Source organism: Alnus glutinosa, chromosome 14 (assembly GCF_958979055.1).
Source record: "Alnus glutinosa chromosome 14, dhAlnGlut1.1, whole genome shotgun sequence".
Lineage (NCBI taxonomy): Eukaryota > Viridiplantae > Streptophyta > Magnoliopsida > Fagales > Betulaceae > Alnus > Alnus glutinosa.
The window spans coordinates 6618207-6644024 of record NC_084899.1 but is presented as its reverse complement, the minus strand read 5'-3'; the positions used below and the strand labels follow the sequence as shown (position 1 = coordinate 6644024).

Sequence of the window (25818 nt, the reverse complement as noted above, 5' to 3'; positions counted from 1 at the left end):
ATTCTAAATAAATATAGTGGAAATATCTATATTTAAATATGTGGTGAAAATACCAACATAGTTTATACACCAACCTAATGTTTATGGATCTATAAATTAATTAGAAGCCCAAAAGTGGTAAAAAAAATTAATAAAATAACCTTCTTAGCATTTTGTGCTAATTTGATATCGCATGTATATAATTGTGCAGTCAATAATTGTGTGGAAATCCTTTTGAAAGCAGAAAATTGCATAAGTATAAAATCATTACTAAGAGTAATGCTGATTTCTATAATATCACGTTTTCAAGTTTATTTATTTGTATTTGTGTGAATGAAACATTGCATATTATACAGTAAGTATAAATTACTTACTGAGAGTGATGCTGATTTCCATAATATTATGTTTATAGATTTGTTGAATTGTATATGTGTGAATGGAACATTGCATTTTATGCATGCTGTTGTGATTAATGAATTGCTAAATGAAAAGACCGGCGGTTAAAGTCTACGGCATCAATAAATGGAAAGATCGGAGGTTAAAGTCTAGGGCATCAATAAAGAATAAGACCAAAGGTTATAGTCCACGACACTAATAAATAAAAAGACTGGAGGTTAAAGTCCACGACACCAATAAAGAATAAGACCAGAGGTTAAAATTCATGGCACCAATAAATAACAAGACCGTATCATGGGTTAAAGTCCCACGACACCAATAAATGAGACCGTGCATATAGAACTGTAATAATATCATTGCATTATGTATTTTTAAAGAAATCGTAATCATTATATTGTTGAAACAATTGACTCACTTATATGTATATGGGATTGTGGTTTTGTTCATAATCTTATAGATGAATGTGCAGAAATGGAAGGAGTGGAGTACCAAGAATGTCAGGATCCTTTTACCAACCCCAATATATGTAGATGAGGCTATCTACTGTCTCTTTTGTGTGATGGACTACCTTACTTAGTCTATCTTTTTATATTTATGCCAAGACTTATCTTTATGATTTTCTTTGGTATGTAATAATTTGCATTATGGTTTGTGTTATATTAAAACAAGGGTTACGTAGTATTACTGCTACATGTGGCACATATGTTACTGCTTTAGTATGTATTTATTATATAAGAATACGTTGTTCGCATTTATTTATATTGAGATATTTTATACAAGCTCTAATGTGTTATAAGGGAATCGTCCCTCTTGTTTAAAAATAAAAATAAAAAATAAAAAATAAAAAATAAAAAAAAAATAAAAAAAAATAAAAAAAAAAAGAAGAAAAGATGTAATGTCACGTGACTTATTAGATATAACCATTTACGCCTTTTTGTAAAAGGTAGGGTGTTACAAACATGAAAGAAGCCGTCCGGATATTTATTAAGATTGCACCAGAGTAGTAACGAAACTCTTAAGGTGTTTGTGACCCAATTCAATCGAGAGAAGATGGCGGTTGAAGATCCAACCGAGGATATGGTTTATGCTGCCCTCTATTAGGGCATTTCACCAGAGGAGCTTCTGATGAAGAAGTTGGCTCGAAAGCAACCGAGTACCCTGCAAGGCCTGATGGATAAAGTAGAGGAATACATCAATCAGGAAGAGACACTAAAGGCTATGGCCAGCTCAAGGTTGTCCCGAGGTAGGTCCTATGAAAGAAGAAGGAAAGAGTTCAGGAAAGTTGATGGAGAAGAGCATAGGTCGGTAAAGAAGTTTAAAGATTACAACTTTACACCTCTCAATGCTGAGATATTAGAAGTCTTCATGGAGATCATAAGAGATTCAGAGTTCCGCTGACCGCCAAAGATACCCGATAATCCACCTCAAAAGAATGAAGGCAAATATTAAGATTTCCATGAACAGGTAGGTCATCACATCGAAGGGTGCATAGCCCTAAGTTTGTTAATCGATGAGCTTATCAAAAATGGCAAGTTGGCTTAGTTCTTGAGAGAGCAAAGGAATCGGCTAGGGAATAACAGGCCCCAAAATCGTACTGACTATCAGCCCTGGGGCTAGCAAACTCGGGATTATTATCCATGAGACCGTTAGCTAGAAGAGATGGATCGAGAGAATGATGCCCGAGAGTATGAAGAAAGAAGGGAGGACCGGAGAAGCAGGAGTCCACGACATGGAGAGCCAAGGCAACAGTGTATTATAGCCGAAATCAGGTAGTCAGGCTAGTCAAGAGCCCCAGGTGAGACTTTTATTTTTTTCGCATTTATGTTTGCAAAGAACTAGGCTATTGTTTTTAAACTCAGGTTAATTATATTAAAGACAAAAGATTCCCCATATTTTAGGAGTAGGTATATTCTGAATAAAATAATAGACCTGACTTAAGTATCGGAGCATTCCTAATCTAGAGACGGGGAACCCATTGATGTCACTTTTTTTTACAGGAAACGAAGATGGAAGAAAACTCTAAGACAAATCCAGGGAGACAACCCTGCAAAGAAAACAAGGAAGCAAGACTCCCGGCTAGTCCTATACCAGGAGCCAAGGAGACAATCCTGCAGAGAAAACAAGCAAGACTCCCGGTTAGGCCTATACCGGGAGCTAGGGAGATAACCCTGCAGAGAAAACAAGCAAGACTCCCTATTAGTTCTATCCCTAGAGCCAGGGAGACAACCCAGCAAAGAAAACAAGGAAACAAGACTCCCAATTAGTCCTATCCCGAGAGCCAAGGAGACAACCCTGAGAAAAAACAAAAAGATATGGGGGGTCCATCCCTAGAGACAGTGAGAAACAAGAAGGCATGGGGGATCGAAGTCAACCCTTAGGTTTGCAGGTTTCTGGTTTTTCAAAAATCACAAGGAAATTCAGGGGTAACTATTGGGAATAATCCCACTCAGAGCAGCCTATCTAGAGAGTTATGAGCCTTCGGGTCAGAATCGACCCAAGGAGAGTTGGCGGTTGTAAATCCAAGATAGTTGTACTCCCAGGTAGTCCTGTCCATCCTGAGTAGTCCTATTCCTGGGAACACGAAACAAGAGGTACATTCTAATTAAGTCCCGAGAACGCAGACATCTGGGGACCAAGAGTTAACTTAGTCAGCCAAGGCCCGGGACAAGCGTGTCCCGGGAACTCAATTGTCTAGCTAAGGCTCAAGACAAACATGTCCTAGGAACTCAAAAAACTCATTTGGCAATGCCGAAATACAGGGGGGGCAGCGATGGTGCAGAAAGGATGTAAGCGCCACAATGCCACATGCAGAGCACAGAGAATATTGGCATCGATATACCACCTGTGGTGTGGGTGCTAAGATGCCTCCTGCACCCGCAAGAGCAGAGGAATAAACAAGGAATAAAGATGTCTTTCTCAGTACTTGAATGGCACAACGCCCAAACCTAAAGGTAGGGTTGGCAATTTTTGATACGACCCGCGAACCCGACACGAACACGACACGGGAAAATAGGGTTTGGGTTTAGTAAAATCGGGTGTTCGGGTCATAATCGGGTCAACCCGGTTATGTTATATAAAAAAATAAATAAAAATAAAAATAAAAATGAAAGAAGAAGAAAGAACTAGAAAGTAGAAAGTACCGGAACGGCGGAACACGAAATGCCAGAACCAAAAAGCAAAAATCGAAAAAGCTTTGAGACTCAGAGAGACTGAGAGAGTTGCGAAACTTACGATCGCTACAAAGTACAAAGCCTACAATCACAAATCAAAATACTTCCGCAGCCTGCAAGTACGTCTCTATTTCTCTCTGAGATTTCTTTCTTCAATGCGTTTAAGATCCTCTGTTTCGGTTCGATTCTTGAAGGTAAAAAGCAAAACTGAAAAGTGAAAAGGTCAAAAACAGCAACCATACTATGAAATTGATGTCGGGTCGTGCATGGTCGTGTCGGGTTAACGGGTTACACGATTATTAATCGTGTTTATCGGGTCGTGTTCGGGTTAACCGATTATTAATCCGGTCATGTTCAGGTCGCGTGTCACAACCCGATTAATAATCGGGTCGGGTTCGTGCCTGACCCGATTATGTAATCGGGTCGGCCGGGTTGACTCAAACCCGACCGTGAACCCGAATTGCCCACCCTACTTAAAGGTAGGGAAGGTTTCTTGCTTCCCACTCCTAAGTCAAAATGAGTTTTATAAATACATCTCATACCCCAGGTATAAGTGGGGACCGAATGTTTTATTCATAAATAGCATACTATATTTCTCAAATACTAACTTAAGCATCGGAGTGAGACCTCCAGAAGGTTCTCCTAACTCTAATTGTTTTGCAGTGTCCCTAAAAGTGTGAAGAACATCGAAAAACGTGTTGATTCACACCGTACCGAAAATTGTACCAACAAGGTAAAAGAAATCTCAAACCACTATATTGATATACATACTTGCAGGAAAAAAGAAACCAAACCCAAGCCATTCCTTAATGTACAACATTAACTAGGAAGCAAAGAGCCATAACATGCTTAATTAACCCTAACGACTCACTAGCACTTCTCCTCCCCCTTAACAATATTCCCCATCTGCAAAGAAGATTTAGGTTTCGCTGCCGTGTACCAAGCCGCACAAAAAAGATAGACTACAAAATTTATGATACCAAGTACGGCTAGGAGTGCATAGAAACAATCAAGCCTCCCATGATTGATGTTGTCTGCCACCCATCCTTCCTCATCCTTGCTTCCAGTTATCCTCTTCACGACCGAGACCAAGAAACTACTGAAAAAGAAACCAAGCGACAACGTTGTGAGGAAGAGACCGGTGCTCATGGTTTTCATTCCTTTGGGTGATCCGGTTATGAAAAAATCTAGTTGGCCAGTGTATATGAAGGCTTCACCAGAACCCACCAACACGAATTGTGGGATTAAGAAGAAGACGCTTATAGGCAAAGTGGCACCCGCGGTGGTGCCGCCTGCGGCTTTTGCCACCGACAGCCGTTTTCTCTCGCATAGGACCGCAGCTGCCATTCCAAAAACTGACAAGGCGAGTCCTATTGCCATCCTCTGAAGATTCGTAAAACCTGTTAATTAAAGAGAGAGCCATAAATCATATGAGCAAGAGAAAACGATTTCAAGAGTTATTATAGTTTTAATTTATAATAATCGAAAGTTATATTAGTTGGATACTAATATTTAACCTCTATGGTAATTGATAGACTAATATGGAACCTCATCAACTAAAGAAATTAAGAAACTCAGCTAAAATTGATCTATAACTCCTATTTTATTATAGAAATGAATAAAGATATAATTTCAACCAAATTGGATGAAAATCAGCTCCGATATTCTTGAACCATGTGAAAATCCCTTCCTTTTATACTTTCACGGTCGGAAATCAGAAGAAAATCTACTCAAGCAGCACTGCATATGGATTGTCGTGATCGCACTCCTATTCGACTATTTGAACGTGGGTACGATCGAACAGTTCGGCTTTGACTCCCAAACGTACCGATCGCACTCTCGTTCGAATATGAGTGCTATCGGCCTTTAGACCTTGTCTTCTAAATGTACCAATAGCACTCTCATTCAAGCATGGGTGCGATCGGGCCATTCTACCTCGTCTTGGGGGGAGGGCAGTTGCTGTCCTACATCACTAAGATTATAATTTGAGAGGTAGGGTAAAATTTAAACTTGCATAATATCTATATACATAACACTTGGGACTTGGGAGGCCATACTCATAATAAAAATAATATTGGGCGGCCTGGGGACAAGTAACAGATTTTGTGGAGGCCATGCGGAAAATCAAGTAATCTATAAAAGGAGTTTCAAATCATTAATATATACCTAGAGTACTCAAGATCTGTATATAATAATATAAATATAAATTAATCGAGATTATTTATTACTGCATGTAGATTCTTTAAATATTTAATTATACCTGGTTTCCCAGTCCATGTCTTCCAGAGAGGCATGATGAGACGATCATAAATAGCCAAAGTGATCATTATGGCAGCAACAAAGAAGACAGTAAGCGAGCCTGCTGGAATTTGAAAATTCCCAAACGATCTTTCCATAGTCGATGCTTGCTCAACTGAGAAGGTGATCATCTGCGCGTACGTGGTCCAGAATATGATGGTTGTGGCCCATATTGGTAATAGTCTTATCATCATTTTCACCTCCTCCACCCTTGTCACAGAGCATAGCTTCCATGGATTTGGAGCAGATCCAGCGTTCTTCTCATCATAGTCACCTTCCGCAACAATGGACGCCTTGTCCAGCACACTATAACATGACAAGAAAATAGCCGTTAAGATTTTGGAATATAAAATCATACAAGGAAAAACTCCACATTAATCATATATATTAACCTCCAAAGTATAAGCGCTTAATTTTACGCTACACGTGCAATCATACTGTCGAAATTTAAAAATTTGCAACATGGTATGTATCTCAAGAATTTTTTTTCTTTTTAATTTACCAATTTTTTGTTTATTTGCCCAAAATGCTCCTTAAAAAAACAAAACAAAACAAAACAAACAAACAAACAAACAAAAACAAAATTTCACCACATGCATGGGCTGCATGGCTGTGGATCTCCTAGCAGTGGATAACTAACCCTTAGGAACTTTTAGGTTTTTCTTTTTTGTTACAAAAAAAAAAAAAAAAAAAAAAAAAAAAAAATGGAGTATTTGGGACATTTTTCACAAAAATAATTTGGTGAAATTAATAGGAAAAAATTCTTTTGATACCGATATTACAAATTTTTAAACTTTGAGGGTACAATTGCAAAAACGCCTATATTTTTTGGGGTGTAAGTAAAGTTTTTCATATAAGAAACAAAGAGTAAGGAAAACTTCACTTAATTTTCCTGAACTTTCATCACTTTTGTATGCAATCCCCCAAAAGATATTTAAAAACATTCAATTTAGTGTATCGAACTTTTAATTTTTGCAATCTCACCCTTCCCGTTAAGATTTGAAGCTAAGTCAAACAGTCAAAGGGTAAAATAACCATTATGCCCTTATAAACTTTATAAAATTACAAAATTACCCTTTAATTACATTTTTGTTTAAAAAAAAATAATAAAAAAAAAAAAAGAAGTTAGTTTTGAAATTTCTCACTTTTCCATTAGGATTTAACAGAAAATCCTAACAAATGTGTAAGATTACAAATTTTTGAAAGTTCGATAGGCGAAATTGAAAGTTTTTAAACATTGGCGAGAGATTACAAAAGTGATAAAAGTTTAAGGGCGGTTAAGTGAAGTTTCCCTTAAGAGTAATTCTAAATACACAACTCTTATTTTACTTGGCTGATGTGGCAGTACTGATCATCAACCTTAAATTTATTTTATTTTTTTTAACTGAATAAATAAAACAATTTTTTTTTTTTTTTTTAAAAAAAAAAAAAGGAGGTTACCGGAACTGCTCCGTGTGATGAATTCTTGAAGCCTCAGGAGAATTGTCGTATAACAAGTCAAAATTAAAAGGAAGATCCATATTTCTTTTCCTTGTAGCGGCTACAACAACTTGGAGAATATGAACAACGGGGCTTCCCGAGCTTTTCTTGTATCTGTATCTTCTAGTCCCAGATACGAATATTATGATGGCTATGGACATGGAAACGGAGCAAATCCCATACGCCCAGCTCCGACCCACTTCATCTTGCAAATAGACAAGCACCGTCACCGCAGTCAAAGTTCCGATGCTAATGAAAAAGAAAAACCTGTTGAAGAAGAATGCCATCTGAGCCTTCTCTTTCTCATCTTTCTCGTCGAATTGGTCAGTTCCAAATCCTGATACGCTTGATTTCAGGCCGCCGGTCCCTAATGCGATCATATATAAGGCCATGTATAGAATTCCCATTTGGAATCCGTTGGCTTGTTTGCAGTCAGTGCCAGTTGCTCCGCAAGGAGGTGGCCGTAGCTCTGCTAATTTTGTTGCTATTGCTAATCCGCCAGTGCCCTAAATCACCATGCATGCTCATCATAATTCACACCATAAACAAAAAACAAACAAGTAGTACTATACACGTTCACACACATTTATACATTTTTCATACTTATTTTACACCTGTGTTTTAAGCCGATGAGAGTGATGAGTAGCATTACTCTTTTTCTTATATTTTTGTTTTTTATAAGTGGCTAAAATGGAAAGCCACTTAAAACACGTCGCATCAACTTGTGTAAAATGAGTGTGATAAATAGGTGTAAAGAGAGTATTATTCAAAAGAAACTCATTTAAAACACGTTATGTCAGCTGGTATAAAATGTGTGTGAAGAATAGCAACATTACTCAATAAATTTAGGGTGAATATTGATTGCATTCACCGTGAAGGCAATAAATATGACGAACATAACATTAATAAATAAATAAATAAAGTATAGTCCGTACTTGGTGAAATAATTAAGAGTGTATGATTGACGAGATTTTATGCTTAGTTACTTATATCACCAATATTTATGGACCTCGCATCAATTTGTAAAAAAATAAATAAATAAATAAATTAGGAAAAACTTCATTTACCCCTAATTTTTCATATCCTTAAACTTTTAAAAAAAAAAAAAATCAAAATTTAAAAAAAAAAAAAAAGAAAAAAAAAAAAAAAAGAAAGAAAGAAAGAAGTGTCAATGTAGTGTATATATCAATCTTTCAATTTTCTTCAATTTTAACCCACTATTAGGAATTTATGTTAAATTCTGTCAAAATTTTCAAAATAAGCCTGTGTTTTTTTAAAAAAAAAAAAAAAAAAAATTATAAAATTTTTCAAAGATTCAGGCATGGGTAGTTTTGCAAATTCTGTTAAATCCTAATCAACTCCTAAATCCTAAAAAAGTGGGGTATTTTAAGAACTTTGACTCCCCTTATTAGGAATTAACGAAAAATTCTAACAGACTGTAAAAAAAAAAAAAATTTGAAAGACGTATACATTAAATCAACACTTTTTAAAGTTCAATGATATAAATATTATAAACGTGATAAAAGATCAATAATAATAAATGAAATTTTTTCTAAAATTTATAATAAAAAAAAAAAATTAAAAATTGTAGTACCCCTTCCCCCCTAACACGTACGACTCTTAACTAATTTAAACTTACGAGGGCTTGAATTGCAGCAAAGATTGCAATTGTCATGTATCTGCCGAGGAAAGAATCAGCGAGAAAGCCTCCAAGCAAGCACAGAAGAAATGAGGTGCCCATAAAGTCCGTAACGATATTGGCGGAAGTGAAACTAGGCAGATGCATTGTTCCAATCAAGTAGGTCACTAGGTTAACTGCTATTCCCATTGTTGAAAGCCTCTCACATACTTCAACAACTGTACGTACAAATTCAGGAATTAATTAGTAGCTAGCTAGCTTTAATTTAGATATTTTAATTATAAATGATCGAATTCTTGATTAAAGTAAGATTAATGGAAGGAAAAAAGTTCTACTGCCACTACTCATAACAAAACAGATTGTGATTATTAATTAACTTTGATGCTAGCTAGCTAGCTAGAAAAGGTTCGCTAATAAATAAATTACTATTGAAAAGGTAAAACTTCAAAGTTTAAGTAAAATGAAACGTGTTTTCTATGTACTAATGGACGTAAATTCAACTTACAATATTCTATGTACCAGGAAATATCTTTTACCATGAGCTTCTAATTTTATAGGAAAAATTTTACTTATAATTTTTTGTTTTCATCACTTTTAAAATAAAGTATTCAAACTTTAAAACGTGGCAATTTAAAGTATCAATCTTTCAATTTTTTTCAACTTTAACCTTCCGTTAAAAATTTCTGTTAAATCCTATCAAAATTTCAAAAATACTCCTATGTTCTGTTTTTAAAAATATTCAAAAATTCAGTCATGAGTATTTTTGCAAATTCCGTTAAATTCTAATTAACACCTAAGTCCTTGCAATTTTTTTCTTTTTTTTTTTTTTCCTAAAAGAAGGGGAGGGCTTTTTTGGGATTTTTGACAAAATTTAATGTAAAATTCTAACAGAGGGTTAAAATTGAAAAAAAAAAAATTGAAAAATTGATACTCTAAATTAACACATTTTAAAGTTAAGTATATTATTTTAAAAATGATGAAAGATGAGAGATTATAAGTGAAGTTTTTTCTATTTTATTTTTATTTTTTTATGACAGAAAATTCATTCAAGCGTGGTCACTTTATTTACTATTCCCATCATATAAACTCATAGATGATCTATGCAAAACGCCCTGGCCTCCACACGGCTTCGCCGGTGAGCTAACCCAAGGAATTGTTTGCATCCATAGGCTTTTTTACATCTAAAAATAGTAAGTTAATTGGTTCAAGAAATGAGGTGGGGGAAAACAATGGATCAGAGTGAAAACAGTTGAGGGGAACCCTTGAAAACAAACCTAGAATAAGTGAAGCGGGCACCCAACCGCCAGTTTTAGATTTGTCAGCAGGGAAACCCTTGTAGTCCACAGCATCAGCTACCCTCCAAGTCATCTTCCCCTCCTAAGAGATTGAGAAACAAATATTTTCGAAAATCGTTAATTAGTACTACGTAGTAAAGAGGGAAAGATTTCCAACTGCCATTGACAAAACTGTCTAAGAAACTACAGGTCAAAATTACTTCAATACCAACCATTTCCTACGTCTTTTTTAGCAGGGAAAAGAGCAAAAAAGAAAACCAGGAAACAAAGAAGTTCCCACTCACAACTTAGCTGTGTCTTTGGAGCTCTAGATCCTCCCCTTTTATAGGCAAACAGTCTAAGTGAACCCTCGTTATAGAATTGATAAAGGTAGGGATTAGGTTTATCGCACATTCAGTGGAAGGCCAGGGTCTACGACTGTTTGAAACTTTGTTTTTCATAAATATTGGGCTTGTTTGACAAAGACATGTACAGAACAGAACAGAGTAGTGGATTATTAGTTTTAAAATTAGTAAAAAGTGATGATGTGATATAAAAATAAAAAGAATTTGTATAAAAAAGTAAAAGAAAATTGTATTGTAGTGAATTTTTTTATTTGAATAATAATAAAAAATTATTGATATGATATAAAAAATTAAAAAAATAAAAATATTTTAATATCAATTAATGGTAAAAAATATAAAAAAATAAACAGTAAGAGCATTGTGCTATTATGTAACTTATCAAATAAGCCCACCGTTTAGAAATTAAAACAAGAACGGTACTGCAAAAGTTGATGTTGATTGAGGATGCATGGTTAGATGAAAGTTGGAATCGGGGACATGAAACGACAACAGCTTTTTCTGTCTCAGCTCTAGTTAATTTGTGGTAGGCCATATCAATAGATAGGTTTCGGTTACAAAGGTCGTGAACCACAGCAACCTGGGCATTCCAGCCTTTGTAGGTGCTTTTACTACCCCACAAGCAAAGCCTCCACCTTTTGCTTTTTTTCGTTTTCGGTGCCAATTACAGGCATCTTTATAATAAAAGCAGTGGAAAAGAAAATTAAAATACATGAAAACAACTTTATCAATCCATACGATCGATAGATCATCCGATCGATCATGATCGATCATTAAGATTAATAGATCATTCGATTGATCGTGATTGTATCGATCAATAGTATTGATAGATTATCCCATCGAAAGTGATAAATCAATAGAATTGATAGATTATCCGATCGATCGTGATCAATCAATAGGATCATTAGATCATCCGATCGATCGTGATCGATCCATAGGATCGATAAATCATCTGATCGATCGTAATCGATCCATAAGATCGATAAATCATCCGATCGATCGTGATCGAACAATAGAATTGATAGATCATTCGATCTATCGTGATAGTATCGATCCTATCCGATCGATCGTGATAGTATCGATCCTATCCGATCATCGTGATAGATTAATAAGATCGATAGATAATCCGATCGATCGTGATAGATCAAAAGGATCGATAGATCATTTGATCGATCGTGATCGATCAATAGGATCGATACATCATCCGATCGATCGTGATGGATCAACATAATCGATAGACCATCCAATCGATCATAGTGCATTAATTAGTCCGATCGATCGTGATAGAGTTCGATCAATCGTACTTGACATAGTGAATATTCGATCTAACGTGCGATTGATTCTAATAAGTACTAGTCCAATCGATCATGACAGGATGGGTCATAGGATCAATATAATATCTGTCACTAATTAGTGATGTGTCAAATGTAAAACATCACTAATTCTTTCATTTATTTTTATTTTTTTCTTCCTCCTCCCGTTACAAAAACGTCTACAATTGGATGTCTAATCAATCGTAATAAGATCAAATGATCGATCAAACTTGACACAAGTGAAGGTTTGATCAAATATCTAATTCATCCTAGTGCATCGGCCCGATCTATTGTGACAGGAACATCCGATCAATCAAACTTGACACAGTTATAGGTTCGATCTAACGTGCGATCGATCGTGATCGATAAATTATTCGATCGATCTTGATAGACCAATAGAATCGATAGATCATTTGATCAATCGTGATAGAGGTCGACTGATCAGACTTCACACAATGAAGGTTTGATCGATTAATATGATTGATAAACCATCTGATTGACCATAATGCATTAATTATGAAAACAATTTTTTTTAAAAAAAAAATTAAAAAAAAAACTAGTTTTCTATTAAACTTTTTTTAAAAAAGAAAAAAGAATGATTTTATTTTTTTTTTTTGTTGAAAGAAAAACCAAAACTTAACTTTTTTTATTTATTTAAAAAAAAAAAAACCAAATTCTCGAAAAACAAATTTAGCTTTTACAAACAAATTAAAAAAAAAAACTGGAAATTTTGAAAACATAAAATAAAATAAAACGAAAAAAGTAAAAATATTATTAGCGGCCACTTTTTTGGCCGCTAATTGTTTTATTATTAGTAGTTACTAATGAAAATGATTTTTTTTTTTTAAATAAAAACTGGAAATTTTGAAAACATAAAAAAATAAATAAATAAATAAATAAAATGTAAAAATATTATTAGCAGCCATATAAAAAAGTGGCCGCTAATAATCAATTATTAGCGGCCACTTTTTTGGCCGCTAATAGTTTTATTATTAGTGGTTGCTAATGAAAATGAATTTTTTTTTTTTTTAAATAAAAAATGGAAATTTTGAAAACATTAAAAAAAAAAAAAAAACACGAAAAAAGAAAAAGGTAAAAATATTATTAGCGGCCATATAAAAAAGTGGCCACTAATAGTTTTATTATTAGTGGTTACTAATGAAAATGATTTTTTTTTAAATAAAAAATAAAAACTGGAAATTTTGAAAACATAAAAAAATAAAAAAAAAAATAAAAAACGGAAAAAGTCCTCGAAAACAATTTTTTAAAAAAAAAAAAAGAAAAACTAGTTTTCTATTAATCTTTTTTAAAATATATATATATATATATATATATATATATATATTACAAAAAAAATTAAAGAAAAACAAAAAAAAAATTAAGAATGAAATATATATATATATATATATAAAATAAAAACAAAAAAAAATGAAAATTTTGAAAACATAAAAAAAAATATTAAAAAAAAAAAACGAAAAAAGAAAAAAGTAAAAATATTATTAGCGGCCATATAAAAAAGTATTAGTCGCCGCTAATAGTTTCCCGGAATTTCCCGCAACTCCCCGCCAAGTTATTAGCGACCACAATTAGGTGGCCGCTAATAGTTTACAAATAACGGCGACTATTAGCGGCCAATTATGTTTGGCCGCTAATAATATGATCATTAGCGGCCACTATGCGTTGGCTGCTAATAATGTGGCCGCTAATGATCAAATTTCTTGTTGTGAGAGAAAGTAAACATAATCCTAATAGTAATAGTAAACCTAATCCTAACAAGGAAAAGATAAATCAAGTCCTAGTAAGTAAAGAAAATAAGTCTTAATTGTAAATAAGAAAATAAAATCTTAGCTTGGCGATCAAGTATTTTCTTTTATATTTCCATTTGTTTGAAAATAGGTAAACTTCTAACCAAACAGTGCTGCTCCAATATTATTTTTGACATTTTTTCTATTTTCGTTTTCACCGAAAATATCAATAAATTCCATCTTACATCAGCTCATAGCACCCATTAAATCAATCTCACTTATACTCCTTAATTAATACACGTATTGGTTCTCTAATCATGGTTTTCTCTTCAGGAATGTCAACAAGCTCTTCAACCAAATTGATAGGTCTTCTCTAACACCCCGCCCTAAATTCAAGGGCAGAGTGAAAAAATTTCTGAATTATCGACGATACGCTACCACAAAATCCTTAAACAATTATCGCAACAAAAATACCTATAATAACTTTTGCCTTTAAGTTGACCTAATAAACATATGAAATAAACTAACCAACACTTTTATATCACTACTCAATATCAATACATCTTAAATTACTATCACAGTGTAAAAGTCACTACCATAATGATGTTTAGTAAACATTTACATCAGTCAACAACATATAGAGAGATTGACTTAAATCAAGCGAGTGCCTCACCAAACAACAACATGAAGGAATCCCTTCAATGACCTCTATGCTCGTACACGATCTATGACATTAGACGACAAATCCTGCAATCACGAGCAACATCTGCAACTCTTATGAGTCCACGGTCTCAGCAAGTATAGAAATTACAAAGTTTTCGCAATGAGTTGACTTTTATTTCTTTCTACCATGTGTTTAACAACTACTTTATGGATTAATACTTCTCTTTTAAAAGGTTTTGTAGTTGATGAGGTAAACACTAGTTACCTCACCTAGATATATATGAGCACCGGCCCCGGCCGTTGATACAGTTACCATGCTTACCAGCTCTTACCATTGTCGCCTATAGATATAGATGAGAGGTAGGCGAAGGTAGCTTGCTTCTCACCGCGGAGTCAAGATGAGAACGAGTTCAGTCGAATAGTGTATATTGTAAATAGAAGTTGAAGAGTGTTTCGTTTAGAGTCGTTTAAAACGAAATGAGCCACCACAGCTGAAAAACTACAAGGGCAGGAAGAAAACTTCTTGCCTAACAAAAGCTGCAACCTATTCCTTCTCTAATGCGCTTATCCCATCTTGTTTATGTCCTTCCTTGATAAGGGATAGGATTGGTAGGGAAAAAAAACCTTGCATTCGTCTATTCTGTTGCATATTTCTGCAACTCAACAAAAGAAAGTAGAGGTGTACAAACGGAGCGGTTATAGGGTTTGAGAAAAGCAGTTAATAACCGCTAGCCGCTTATATATATATTTAAAAAAAAAAATTAAAAACCTGGGAGGCTGGAAGAGGGATGTCATTTTGGGCATTGCTGAATACCCAAAACGACGCCGTTTTTTAGAACATATATAAGCATCTTTTAGGTTTTAGGGTTTCATTGACTCATTTAGATTCATTTCCTTCAAAAATCAATCCAGTCCGCTGCTCGCCCACGACACCCAACCTCTGCCTCTCGTCTCCCCTCCATTCTCCAACACTGTTCGAACCTCTTCGCCCAACTCGTCTCCACTGCCACTCGTCTCCACCGCTGCTACACTGTAAGCTTATCCACTCTTTCTCAGTTTCTCTCGCTTTTGTCTCGGCTTTTTTAAGGTGTGTGACTGTGTGCGATTTTTGTTTGTTTTAGGGTTTTGGTTTTTCATTTTGGATTGATTTTAAACTTTGTGTATACACTATATAATGTTCTAATTGTTCTCTATTTAGTATTTACTGGATGTTGGAAGAGATTATTTCTTCATTCTAGGGTTTCAGTTTTTCATTTTGGGTTGTTGTTTACTGGAGAATGATCTGATTAAGACTTTGAGGCAAAACAAAAACTACAAAACCAAGTAACTAATTGTATAAGGGGTACTCTAATTGGCATTCGGGAGCTTGAGGAATTTGTGGAAAGCTTTGATGAAGGTAAATATTTGTAAATTAGTTGAAACTTTTCATTTGTGCAATTATTATTTTTGAAACTTATTTTTCAATTAACTAAACCTTCTTCTTTTGTAGATGGCGCTCAATCAAAGACCGAAGCATCCTTGGACTTCTAGAGACTTTATATCTAGAAGGATGTATGCAATGAAGGGTTATTGTAATGTTTTGGTTTTGGTTATTTGGAAATTTGTATTTTGATTTGTGATGTTTTGGTTTTGGTTTTGGATTTGGAAGTATTTGGTTATTTGGATTTGTAATGTTTTGGAATATTTGGTTATTTGGATTTGTTTGGTTTTGGAGGTTTTTTTTTTTTTTTTTTTTTTTTTTTTTTGAATAATGGTTTTGGAGTATTTGGTTATTTGGAATTGTATTTTGTAATGTTTTGGAGTATGTGGTTATTTACTTGTTTGGGTTTGTATTTGGATTTGTAATTTTTTGGTTTTGGATTTGGTTATTTGGATTTGTAATGATTTGGATTTGGTTATGTGGTTATTTGTTTGTGTTTTGGATTTGTATTTTTTTTTAATAAATATTTTGGATTTGTATTTAGATTTGTTAATTTTGTACCAAAAGGGAAAATGTCCAAAAATTCTGCACAAAACAAGCCCAAATTAAGATGATAACCGCTAACCGTCGGTTATAAAAATAACCGCATCCGCTTAGACAGTTAGCGGTTGCAGTTGGTAAAATGAAATAACCGCTAGGCAGTTAGCAGTTAGTAGTTTTAGCCAATAATTGCCGGTTATAACCGTTTGTAGACCCCTAAAAGAAAGGCTTTTGTGACAAGAAGCTTAAGTTGCTTTTTTTTTTTTTTCTTTTAGTTGCAATAGCTTCCACGCCAGCAAGATACAGACGGCGAAGCCAAAGCAATACTAAGAGCACTAGTAGTAGATGCCCTATAATGGTTTCCTTCCCTAAATATAGGAAAAATTTCAGAAAAAATAAAAATTCAAAATAGCTTCCACAGCAAATGTCCTAAATATACATGTTTCCTTTAGGTAACTACAGTGTTTCCCTATGTATTGGGTAGCACTGTAGCTACCCAATATACTTTATAATAATAAAAAATTGATACAAAGTAAGAAAGAGAAAAAAGAGTTGATTAGTTGAATAAAATGACAAAAAGTAGGAAAGAGAAAAAAGAATAAAATAAGAGTAAAAAGTAGTATTTAATTGATATAGGGAAAGATAAGGAAATCTATTGTGAAATGTTTTTTTATAGGGAAGCAAAAAGTAATTTTGTTCCCTAAATTTAGGGAAAATGGTTAGGTAAGAGCACTAGCAGCAGATTCCCAACCATTTTCCCTATATTTAGGGAACAAAACTACTTTTTACTTCCCTATAAAAAAATGTCTCACAATAGATTCCCTTACTTTTCCCTATATCAATTAAATATTATTTTTTTACTCTTATTTTATTCTTTTTCTCTCTTTCCTACTTTTTCTCTCTTCCCTATATCAATTAATTATACTTCTTTTATATTAAAATAATACATAGGGAATGAATAGTAGACATGTATATATAGGGAATCACTATTCATTCTCAACTCCCTCATCTAAATATAGGGCATCTGCTGTGGGAGGTTTTTTGATGTTTTTCATGAAATTTTCCCTAAATATAAGGAAGGGAACCAATATAGGGTAACTGCTACTAGTGCTCTAACTGCTGCTAATGCTCTAATAATTGGTCAAAGTACCGCCCTGTCAAGGCAGAAGCTGTGGGTTCGAGCCCCGACGGATCCAAATCCAATAAAAAAAAATACATGAATTCATCTATGCATTTGCTGCGTTTCCCATTTTTATAAGGACTTCTATACCATAAACAATGGTATCTCCAATTATAGCCCCTCTAGAATGTAAAATATATCTTTTCTCACCATCCCCATAGTGTATCAGACAAACGTATGCATTTCAATTAGGGTCGTATTCTATGGTTACGATTATACCAGGGAAGGGGTCAAATTTATCCTGATGGTAGCAAGAGTAACAATAATGTTTATAATGCTACAACAGTGGGTATAGTAAGCAAAATTATACGAAAAGAAAAGGAGGATACGAAATAAACATAGTGGATGCATCAGATGGACGTCAAATGGTTGATATTCATCAAGACGTGTCACCCCTATTCCCTCTAAAGCCCTTGCCTTAAAGCACTTTCAGATTTCCTGCTAAAGACAGATCATATTCAGTCCTTAAGTCCGAGAAGTTTGCTAAAGAGAGGAGAGGTCAGATTTGAAAACACAAAGAAGAGTCCTTCCCCCCAAGCCCTGGGCCCTGGGTCCTGGCCTCTAAAGTACTTCCTTGTCGCTCCAATCCTGTAATTTGCACAATTAAGGCATTCATCCTATGGCTGAAACAACATCACGGCATTCAAACTGAGACAGACCCAAACACCCTACCTCAGGAAAAAGCTCCAAAAGAAGTTGTTGAAGATGGCCTTACGAGAGCTAATCCTAGCTTCGACTGCTCTTTTACCCTAGCTCTAGAGAAAGAGGTTTTATTCCTCAACTGGATAGAGAGAGGGAAGAAGAAGCTGCAAAGCTCTGCTGGTAATTAGCAGATGATGCTCGATTAGGTATGCCAATCCGACAACTTGAAGGCGCATGTCTGATGTTTCGGTAGGATGTTGCTATGTCCGCTTTCAGCCCGTAAATTGAGGGTTATTCTTCCCATTTCATAGAAGTTCATTGATATCTTCTTTTTATAAAGCAAATCGACTTCGATTCTTGAATAACCCACATCACTTCTGCTTCAATTGTAACAAAAGATTCCCCTTATATGTGGGAAAGGCCCGTGTCAATAATTATGATTTTACCTATGGACAATTCCTCAATATCTTGTTCATTCGCAACTTGCCAGTTTTATAATAGGATTTGGCATTCTCTTTTGGGCAAGTGTAATTTGCCCTGTTCTTATTCCTGTTGGGAGGATTTGTTTCTAGATGTCGCCAACAGATTTAAAGGTAAGTCTCTCAGTGACCTTATCGTTAAACTCATGTTGGCTGCTGGATGGGATCGGATCCTACTCGAAGCACTCCACCACGAATAAGAGTCTTCGAGTTAGATAGGCAGTAGAGATAGGAACTCTTATCTGTAGGGAGGGCTTTCAAGACAGAGATGCACTACTCCAGCTGGAAAGGGCTTTCCCTCATGGTGAAAGAGAAGAACCTCTTATTTAAAGGTAAAGGGGATGGTGGATCAATAATAGGCCTTTCTGAAGGCATAGAAACTACATCTAAGGAAGATGCAGATATACAAATAAGGTAGAGGAGCTCTACCCGGCGGGGTTGGCGTTCATCCCGCAGTTGGAGCGAATCACCTTTATTAGCTTAGTTCGAAATCCCCTTCTATTGGTTTGAGGGTGCGCCACATGGGAGGCCTTACCGCTTGGTCGGTCAACAATTCTTTTATGTAAATGTGTTTGTTGTCCCGGAGCCAGTAAAGGGCATTAACATCCTAAAAAATTTACTTTTTTGAAAGTGTAGAAACACACTTCGCAATCAATGAAAAAACTTACTTTTTTGGGAAAAGTACACATAACCCCTTCAAACTACTACCCCATTGTCAATATCCTCCCCAAACTACTAATTGTGTCAATGTCCCCCCCTAAACTACAAAAAACTGTCAATGTCCCCCTAATGACAAAAATGTCCTTAATAAAATTATTAAAATAAAATAAAAACTAAAAAAATATTTTAAAAAATATAAAATAACAAAAATTTATACAAAAATAAAAATTAAAAACTGGTTTTTTTTTCGTTTTTTTTTTTTTTTTTGTTAAAACAAATTATTTTTGTAAGTTTCAGTTGTTTTTTCGTTTGGTCTTTTAAAAAAATAAATCATTCTTTTTCGTTTTTTTAATTTAATAAAAAACTGGTTTTTCCTTTTTCTTTTTCGTTTGTTTTTTTTAAAAAAAAAAAAAACTTTCTTTTTCGTTTTTTTATTTTTATTTTTCGTTTTTTATTTAATTTATTTAATTTGTTTTTTAAAAAATAATTTTTTAGTTTTTATTTTTAGTTTTAGTTTTTTTTTCGAATTTATAAGGATATTTTTATCTTATTCAAAAAAATTTATGGTTATTTTTGTCTTTTTGTTAGTATTAGGGGGGACATTGACATTTTTTGGTAGTTTGAGGGAGGCAATTGACACAATTGGTAGTTTGGGGGGTACATTGACAATTGAGTAGTAGTTTAAGGGAGATATGTGTACTTTTCCCTACTTTTTCCTACTTTTTTTTATAAGACCAAATGCTATCTCAAAAGAGTACATAATACTGGAAAGCAAAGATGGAAAAAACAATCAGTATCAGTACGAGTGGGGGGCCGAAGATGATCAAAAGAAGAGTCCCTACAAGAAAAGAAAGAAGTGCAATATTGGATGATCAAACTAATGCTTCTACGCCGTAGAAAAGAGAGAGAGAAGGCACGAAAGCTGGCCGAGAAAAGAGGTCCGGCCATGGATAGGCGTAACCTTTGGCATGAGATTTATCAACTAAGCCTGGCTATTTGCACCCCTTGTCTTAAGGTGGCAGTAAGCGGGTGCCCTTGACCCTCATTTGTTATCATACTAGTGCACTATTGGGCCTAATATATGTTCTCTTAGTTTCATAAAAGCCCTTTCTACTAGTAGGATAGGAATGATGTGTGTGTGTCTATATATATATATATATGCTAATCTCCTGCTTGAAAGCATACACGTATAAATCCATCTACATTATACATATTTGTATATCATATAAATTAGCTATACTCATTTTCAAGCAGTGCATATTCCAATATCCCGCTTGAAAGCATACACATATAAATCCATCTACATCATACATATTTGTATATCATATAACTCAGCTATACTCATTTTCAAGCACTGCACAACCTTCAGGGAATATAACCATACATGCACATCTAAACAAGAAACACATAGAAATCATCATATGCAAACCTTTTGTAATGGCATACATATGATTTGTCTCATTCAAGCACATTTGCATACTAATACATCTAGCATGAAATACCATATAAAACATGTCACATAAATCATCATCATAAAACTTCATCATAAAATTATGCCATGCATGTTGTCATATTATGGCACCTTCGGCTTCTATTATTTATATTATGGAGGCACCTTCAGCTCCTATACTTTCTTTATGAAAACATCTTCGGCTCCCTTTACATCATACTTTGGAGGCACATTCGGTTCCTTATACTTTTACTATGGAGACACCTTCAACTCCCTTTACATCATACTATGGAAGCACTTTCGGCTCCTTATACTTTTATTATTACTTGTCATAAAGGACGTGTGGGGCGGCAGAAAAGAAGGAGATGCGATTTTAAGACCTATAGGATACACGTCCGGACGCACAACTTACCCTTCCGGAAAATCACTGCCATGTCAACCCTTGGCAAAACCGCACATGTCCGGACGTGTCACTTGATCGTCCGGCCGTCAGAGCCGCACTTGTTCAGAAGCAAGAGAAGAACGTCCGGACGTTTCACACTGAAAAATAGAAACTGAAGGAAAATTTGCAGAAAAATTATTTTCCCTAAAGTTAGTTTCAGAACACGCATGTATAATCAACTGATAAAACAGTTAAATAGCATTTCAAAAATATGCAAAGACATAATTGAGAGTTAAGAGTTTAATTAGCACAAATTTTCCTACATATAGAAATTTTAAATAGATTACTCAACTCATACAATGCGTGTGTGTGTGAAAACTTTCTCCATAAGGTATGAAGTTCACTAATATGACTTAAAGCAACTGAATTTTCTAGGAAAGAGAGAAAATCAAATAGATCACTCAAAAGTCAAACCTTATTTTACTAGGGCCTAGCCACCCTCATCTGATACACTCCCCCTAAGATGCAGTACTTTTCTTTTACTTAGTCCTTTAGTGACCGTCTATTTCCGCAATGATTTGGTCACTGACTATTTCTATAGGGACAAATTTAAGAACAGATTCACTTATCCATATTTATTGATTTTTGAATGTTTTTTATCACTTGGTGCTACAACTTAGAAAGAATGCCATAATTTTTAGGTCCTAGGTTCAACTAGCGAGTTGGTCAATTTGACCATCTTAGCAAAAAAAATCTCTCATCGAAATTTTCAGAAGCAAAACGTCTGAGAAAAAAAAAATGTACCTTAAGGAAGCCTTGAATAGTGCAATAAATTATCGCATGAGAAAAGTAACTATCTAGCATTAAGATGCACATGAAAACTTAGCAGATATCAGTTATAAACTCTCAATCATATATAAGCATAGTCAATCAATGCACAATGAACTGAGATATCAGGTAATAATACATACAATATCTGCAAAGCTGTCAAAAAAAAAAATGAATTCTACATCTTCTCTCCCAATTTTTTTTTTTTTTTTTTGTGTTGAAAAAAATCCAGAAAAACAACAAAAATATGCTAGATGATAATAAACACAGAAACACCTCCTAGCATGTTTGATAAAATCAAACTTGTTCACACGAAAGGTTTAGAATTTACCAAGATAGAAAAACAGTAGCCTGATGTGCTTTTTCTGTCATCCACAAATAGTGCCTATAGAAATTTCTCAAACAACAAGAGAAAATATGGGGGATAAAATAAGATGGTTCCTCAAACAGAATGCAAGGCATGGTGTGATATGATAAACAATGCAATGCAAACATACCTGACATGCACTATGATTTATGAACCAAAATCCTAGGCATGGTGAGACTTCATCTTTAATTTACTAGGTGAGTCCACTCCCCCTCAAGGGGTGAATGGTCTCATCATTCTTAACCCATACCTGCTTGACCCGTGGAGGTGATTTGTGGGTCTTGTCCATGTTGTCCATTCTTCTTAGCATACCTTGCATCAGGCTCAGCAATCCTTCATAGCCATGGTTGCTATTGAGCTTCTACGGCTTTCTCTTATAGCGCCTTGATTTGTTCTTCTTTGGTTTGCCACTCTGATTGGTAGGAACAAACTTCTGTTCATGCCGTAGAGCTTGTTGTATCGTCGAAGGTAGAATGCATGATGTAGTTCTTGTTGGCAGCTCCCTCTGAACCTTCGACTTCTAAGCTTGGAGCTGTAGACATTTGGGTCGGATGTGACCGGTGATGCCGCAGTGATGACAGGTGGGCAGTCTTTTTATGATTGAATGCTTCTTGACAGTTTTGCAGATTTTAGGTTAGCATTTTTACAAATAACAGTCCTTACCTTTTATATGTCTCATATGTGGAAGGACATATTTGGATGAGGAAGGTTCTTCAACTTTACCTTTCCTCAGATCATCCTGCTTAATCCAAGATCTGTGAACTTTTAACATAAAACAATTTGGTCTAATATAACCAATCTTCCCACAATTATGACAAGTAGGGACAAACTTATCATGAGCTTGTGTACCTGTATCTTTGGATTTAGGTTTCACACAATTTTTTAAGCAAGAATTTTCATAATTATCCAAACAAGCAATGTCTACTATCACATCCTTAATAACAATAGAATCTAATTCAGAATCAAAAGCATGTGAAGTAGAAGCACTCAAATCATCAACAATTAAGTCGGGCTTGTTAGAAATATCTGAATGAATACAAAGCATGCTTTTTAAATTATCACTAGAGATTTTTTTTTAAGAGATCTTCAGATTCTTTTAATTTATTCTCAAGAATATCAATGATGTCAAATAGTATGGTATTCTCTGATTTTAAAGAGTCACTCAAAGCATGTGATTCAGACAATTTAATAATTAAAGACTCTTTTTCTTACTTAACCTTTTTGAACTCTTTATTGGAATTTTTACTCAATTTAAGAAATTTCTCAAGAAGCTCATTATCATAATTCTCTTCAGACAATTTAGAAGAATTCATAATAAAAGAAGTCAATAGAAACAAAGGATCACACTCAGGAAATTAATCCGAACACAAGTGAACCTAGCTCTAATACCAATTAAAAAAATAAATGACTTCTAATTTACCGTGTGTGTGTGCACAATGTGTAACAAAATATTATAAATGCGGAATTTAAATGACACAAATATTTTGTTAACAAAGTGAAAACTCAATGAAGAAAAAAACTATTCCGGGGCAGCCAAACCCAGGAAATCCACTATCATAAGATAAAGCTAGTACATAGACAATGACACTCACATACCCAATACAGCGATCGTATCTAGCACTGTGACACGTAACCTAACGTGAACGCCTCCCAACCAAGTCTCCTACTTGAAGGGGTCTTCTATGGATTCATTTACCTTAGGGGTCCTCCCTAAGATAGACTTCAATAACGATCACAACAATAGCACAATGGCAACCCTTAGAGAGCTAGCAGATCTTCACAATATCTACCTAAACACCTTCGCTAAGTACAGAAGAATTCAATACTGAATTCATGATTATTACATGCCTAGAGGTCTCTATTTATAGGCTATAGAAAACCTAAATCGACTTTGATTCAATTTCCCTAGGCAGTGTCCAGACACAAGCTAAGGCCGTCCAGACGATGAACTGTGAAACCGGCTTTCCATAAAGCGTTGAAAATCTTTCCTGAATAAGGCCGCGTCCGAACGGTGTTGCCCTATCGTCCGAACGGTTGAACCTCTGCTGCACGCAATTACCATAATAAGGACTAGCGTCTGGACGGTGTTGCCCTGACGTCCAGACGGTGTTGCCCTGACGTTCGGACAGTTACAATTCTTCTCCACGTCTTGCCTAATTAAGGATGGCGTCCGGACGTGTGGACAGTATAGACCTGGCGTCCGGACTTATGCAGCTATCTTCCTATATTCGTGTCTAAGAAGGAAAACCTAATTCTCCTCGAACTCTTACTGGCGTTCGAACAGTATTGCCACGTCGTCCGAACAGATTCACTGGAACGCTGAAAACTTCTCGAACTCTGATGGGAGTCTGGACGGTATTGCCACATCATTCAGACGAATATTGCTGACGAGCGTCCGAACTCTAGACATGGGTGTCTGGACGGAATCTTGGGATCCGACTTCTCTGAGTTGGAATCTACACATAATCTTCCTAGAACTTCTGAAATAGCCTTTTTCATGCTTGTGACACTGAATTTGTCATAATAAGGCTATTTCCATCTTTAGAGAAATAAACTCCAATAAACTGAAGACTCTGAAAAATACGGTATCCCTGTGAGAGTAGCAACAATACATGATAGTGATTTTTGTCAACAGAATGTTGCCAATCAAAAACTAACATATTTTTCCAACATCCGTTAGGGTGAGTCACCATTTATCCATGTAGGCATTGACACATCAAGTAAAACGACGTCGTTTTAGAATACAAATTTATTTGCAAGCTTTTGGCTTTACACGTCAGTCCCCAATCATGCGAAATTTCAAATGGGCGGCAGTTTGAAATTTTTTCTCAAAATCGAGGAGGAAATATAGAACAATCTGGAAAAAGTAAGGACCTATCCTATACATTCACCCAAAAAATTTGATACCTAATCATCGTCTCCGTCGTCTTTGGCGTTGATGTGGAAAATCTCGTCGTAACCATTCAGTTCTGTTCCTATTGCGAGTACCAAAAATCTCATTGTCTCTGTCATCTCTGGCATTGCATGCGTTGAAGGTAATATCTTATTCATTCACAATTTTTATGTTGTTGTTTCCCCAATTTAGGGTTTTGGGTTATTTTGTTCCAAAATTATGAAAATGATGTTGTTATCATGGAATGGCTAATTTCAAATCCGCAGCAAACTTATGCAGTAAAATTTGATTTTTAAACAGTGAGGAATTGATTTCAAATCGCGGGTTAACTCAAGGATTTATTAAACATTTACCCCCTTTTTTCTATGGCTTGCAATTAGAAAAATGCTACCCAAGATAGATTGGTCGCTATTGGCTTACTTCAAGAGATGAAATGTGTTTTATATGTAAGGAGAATATTGACTATCTTTTTGTTTGTTGCCTATTCTTATAAAGTATTTGGTATAATATTTGAAATATATGTAACATTGCTTGAGCTCGTAGGAACTAGGAGGGTTTATTCGGTGGATCGCCTCCTGCTTCAGACGCAAATCTTTTCTCTTCAATGTGGTTTAGAATTATGATGGCTGCTACAAAATACGCTCTATGGCTTAATAGAA

The 25818-nt window shown here is 35.0% G+C and overlaps 1 protein-coding gene across 2 annotated transcripts; it reads right to left on the bottom strand.

Annotated features, from left to right (window-relative positions):
• Positions 1-4279: 4279 nt before the first annotated feature.
• LOC133857135 (protein NRT1/ PTR FAMILY 6.2-like) lies at positions 4280-10621 on the bottom strand. Of its 2 annotated transcripts, none has more exons than XM_062292265.1 (6): positions 10469-10621; positions 10236-10338; positions 8962-9179; positions 7284-7828; positions 5806-6149; positions 4280-4945 (listed from the first exon to the last, which is right to left on the bottom strand). In XM_062292265.1, exons 1-6 carry the CDS (start codon positions 10469-10471, stop codon positions 4416-4418), a joined length of 1743 nt encoding a protein of 580 aa, XP_062148249.1. In that variant the 5' UTR covers positions 10472-10621; the 3' UTR covers positions 4280-4415. The 2 variants fall into 2 exon arrangements, with proteins under 2 accessions (XP_062148249.1, XP_062148250.1); XM_062292266.1 differs by having other exon boundaries at positions 10541-10570.
• Between the last annotated feature and the right edge of the window lie 15197 nt (positions 10622-25818).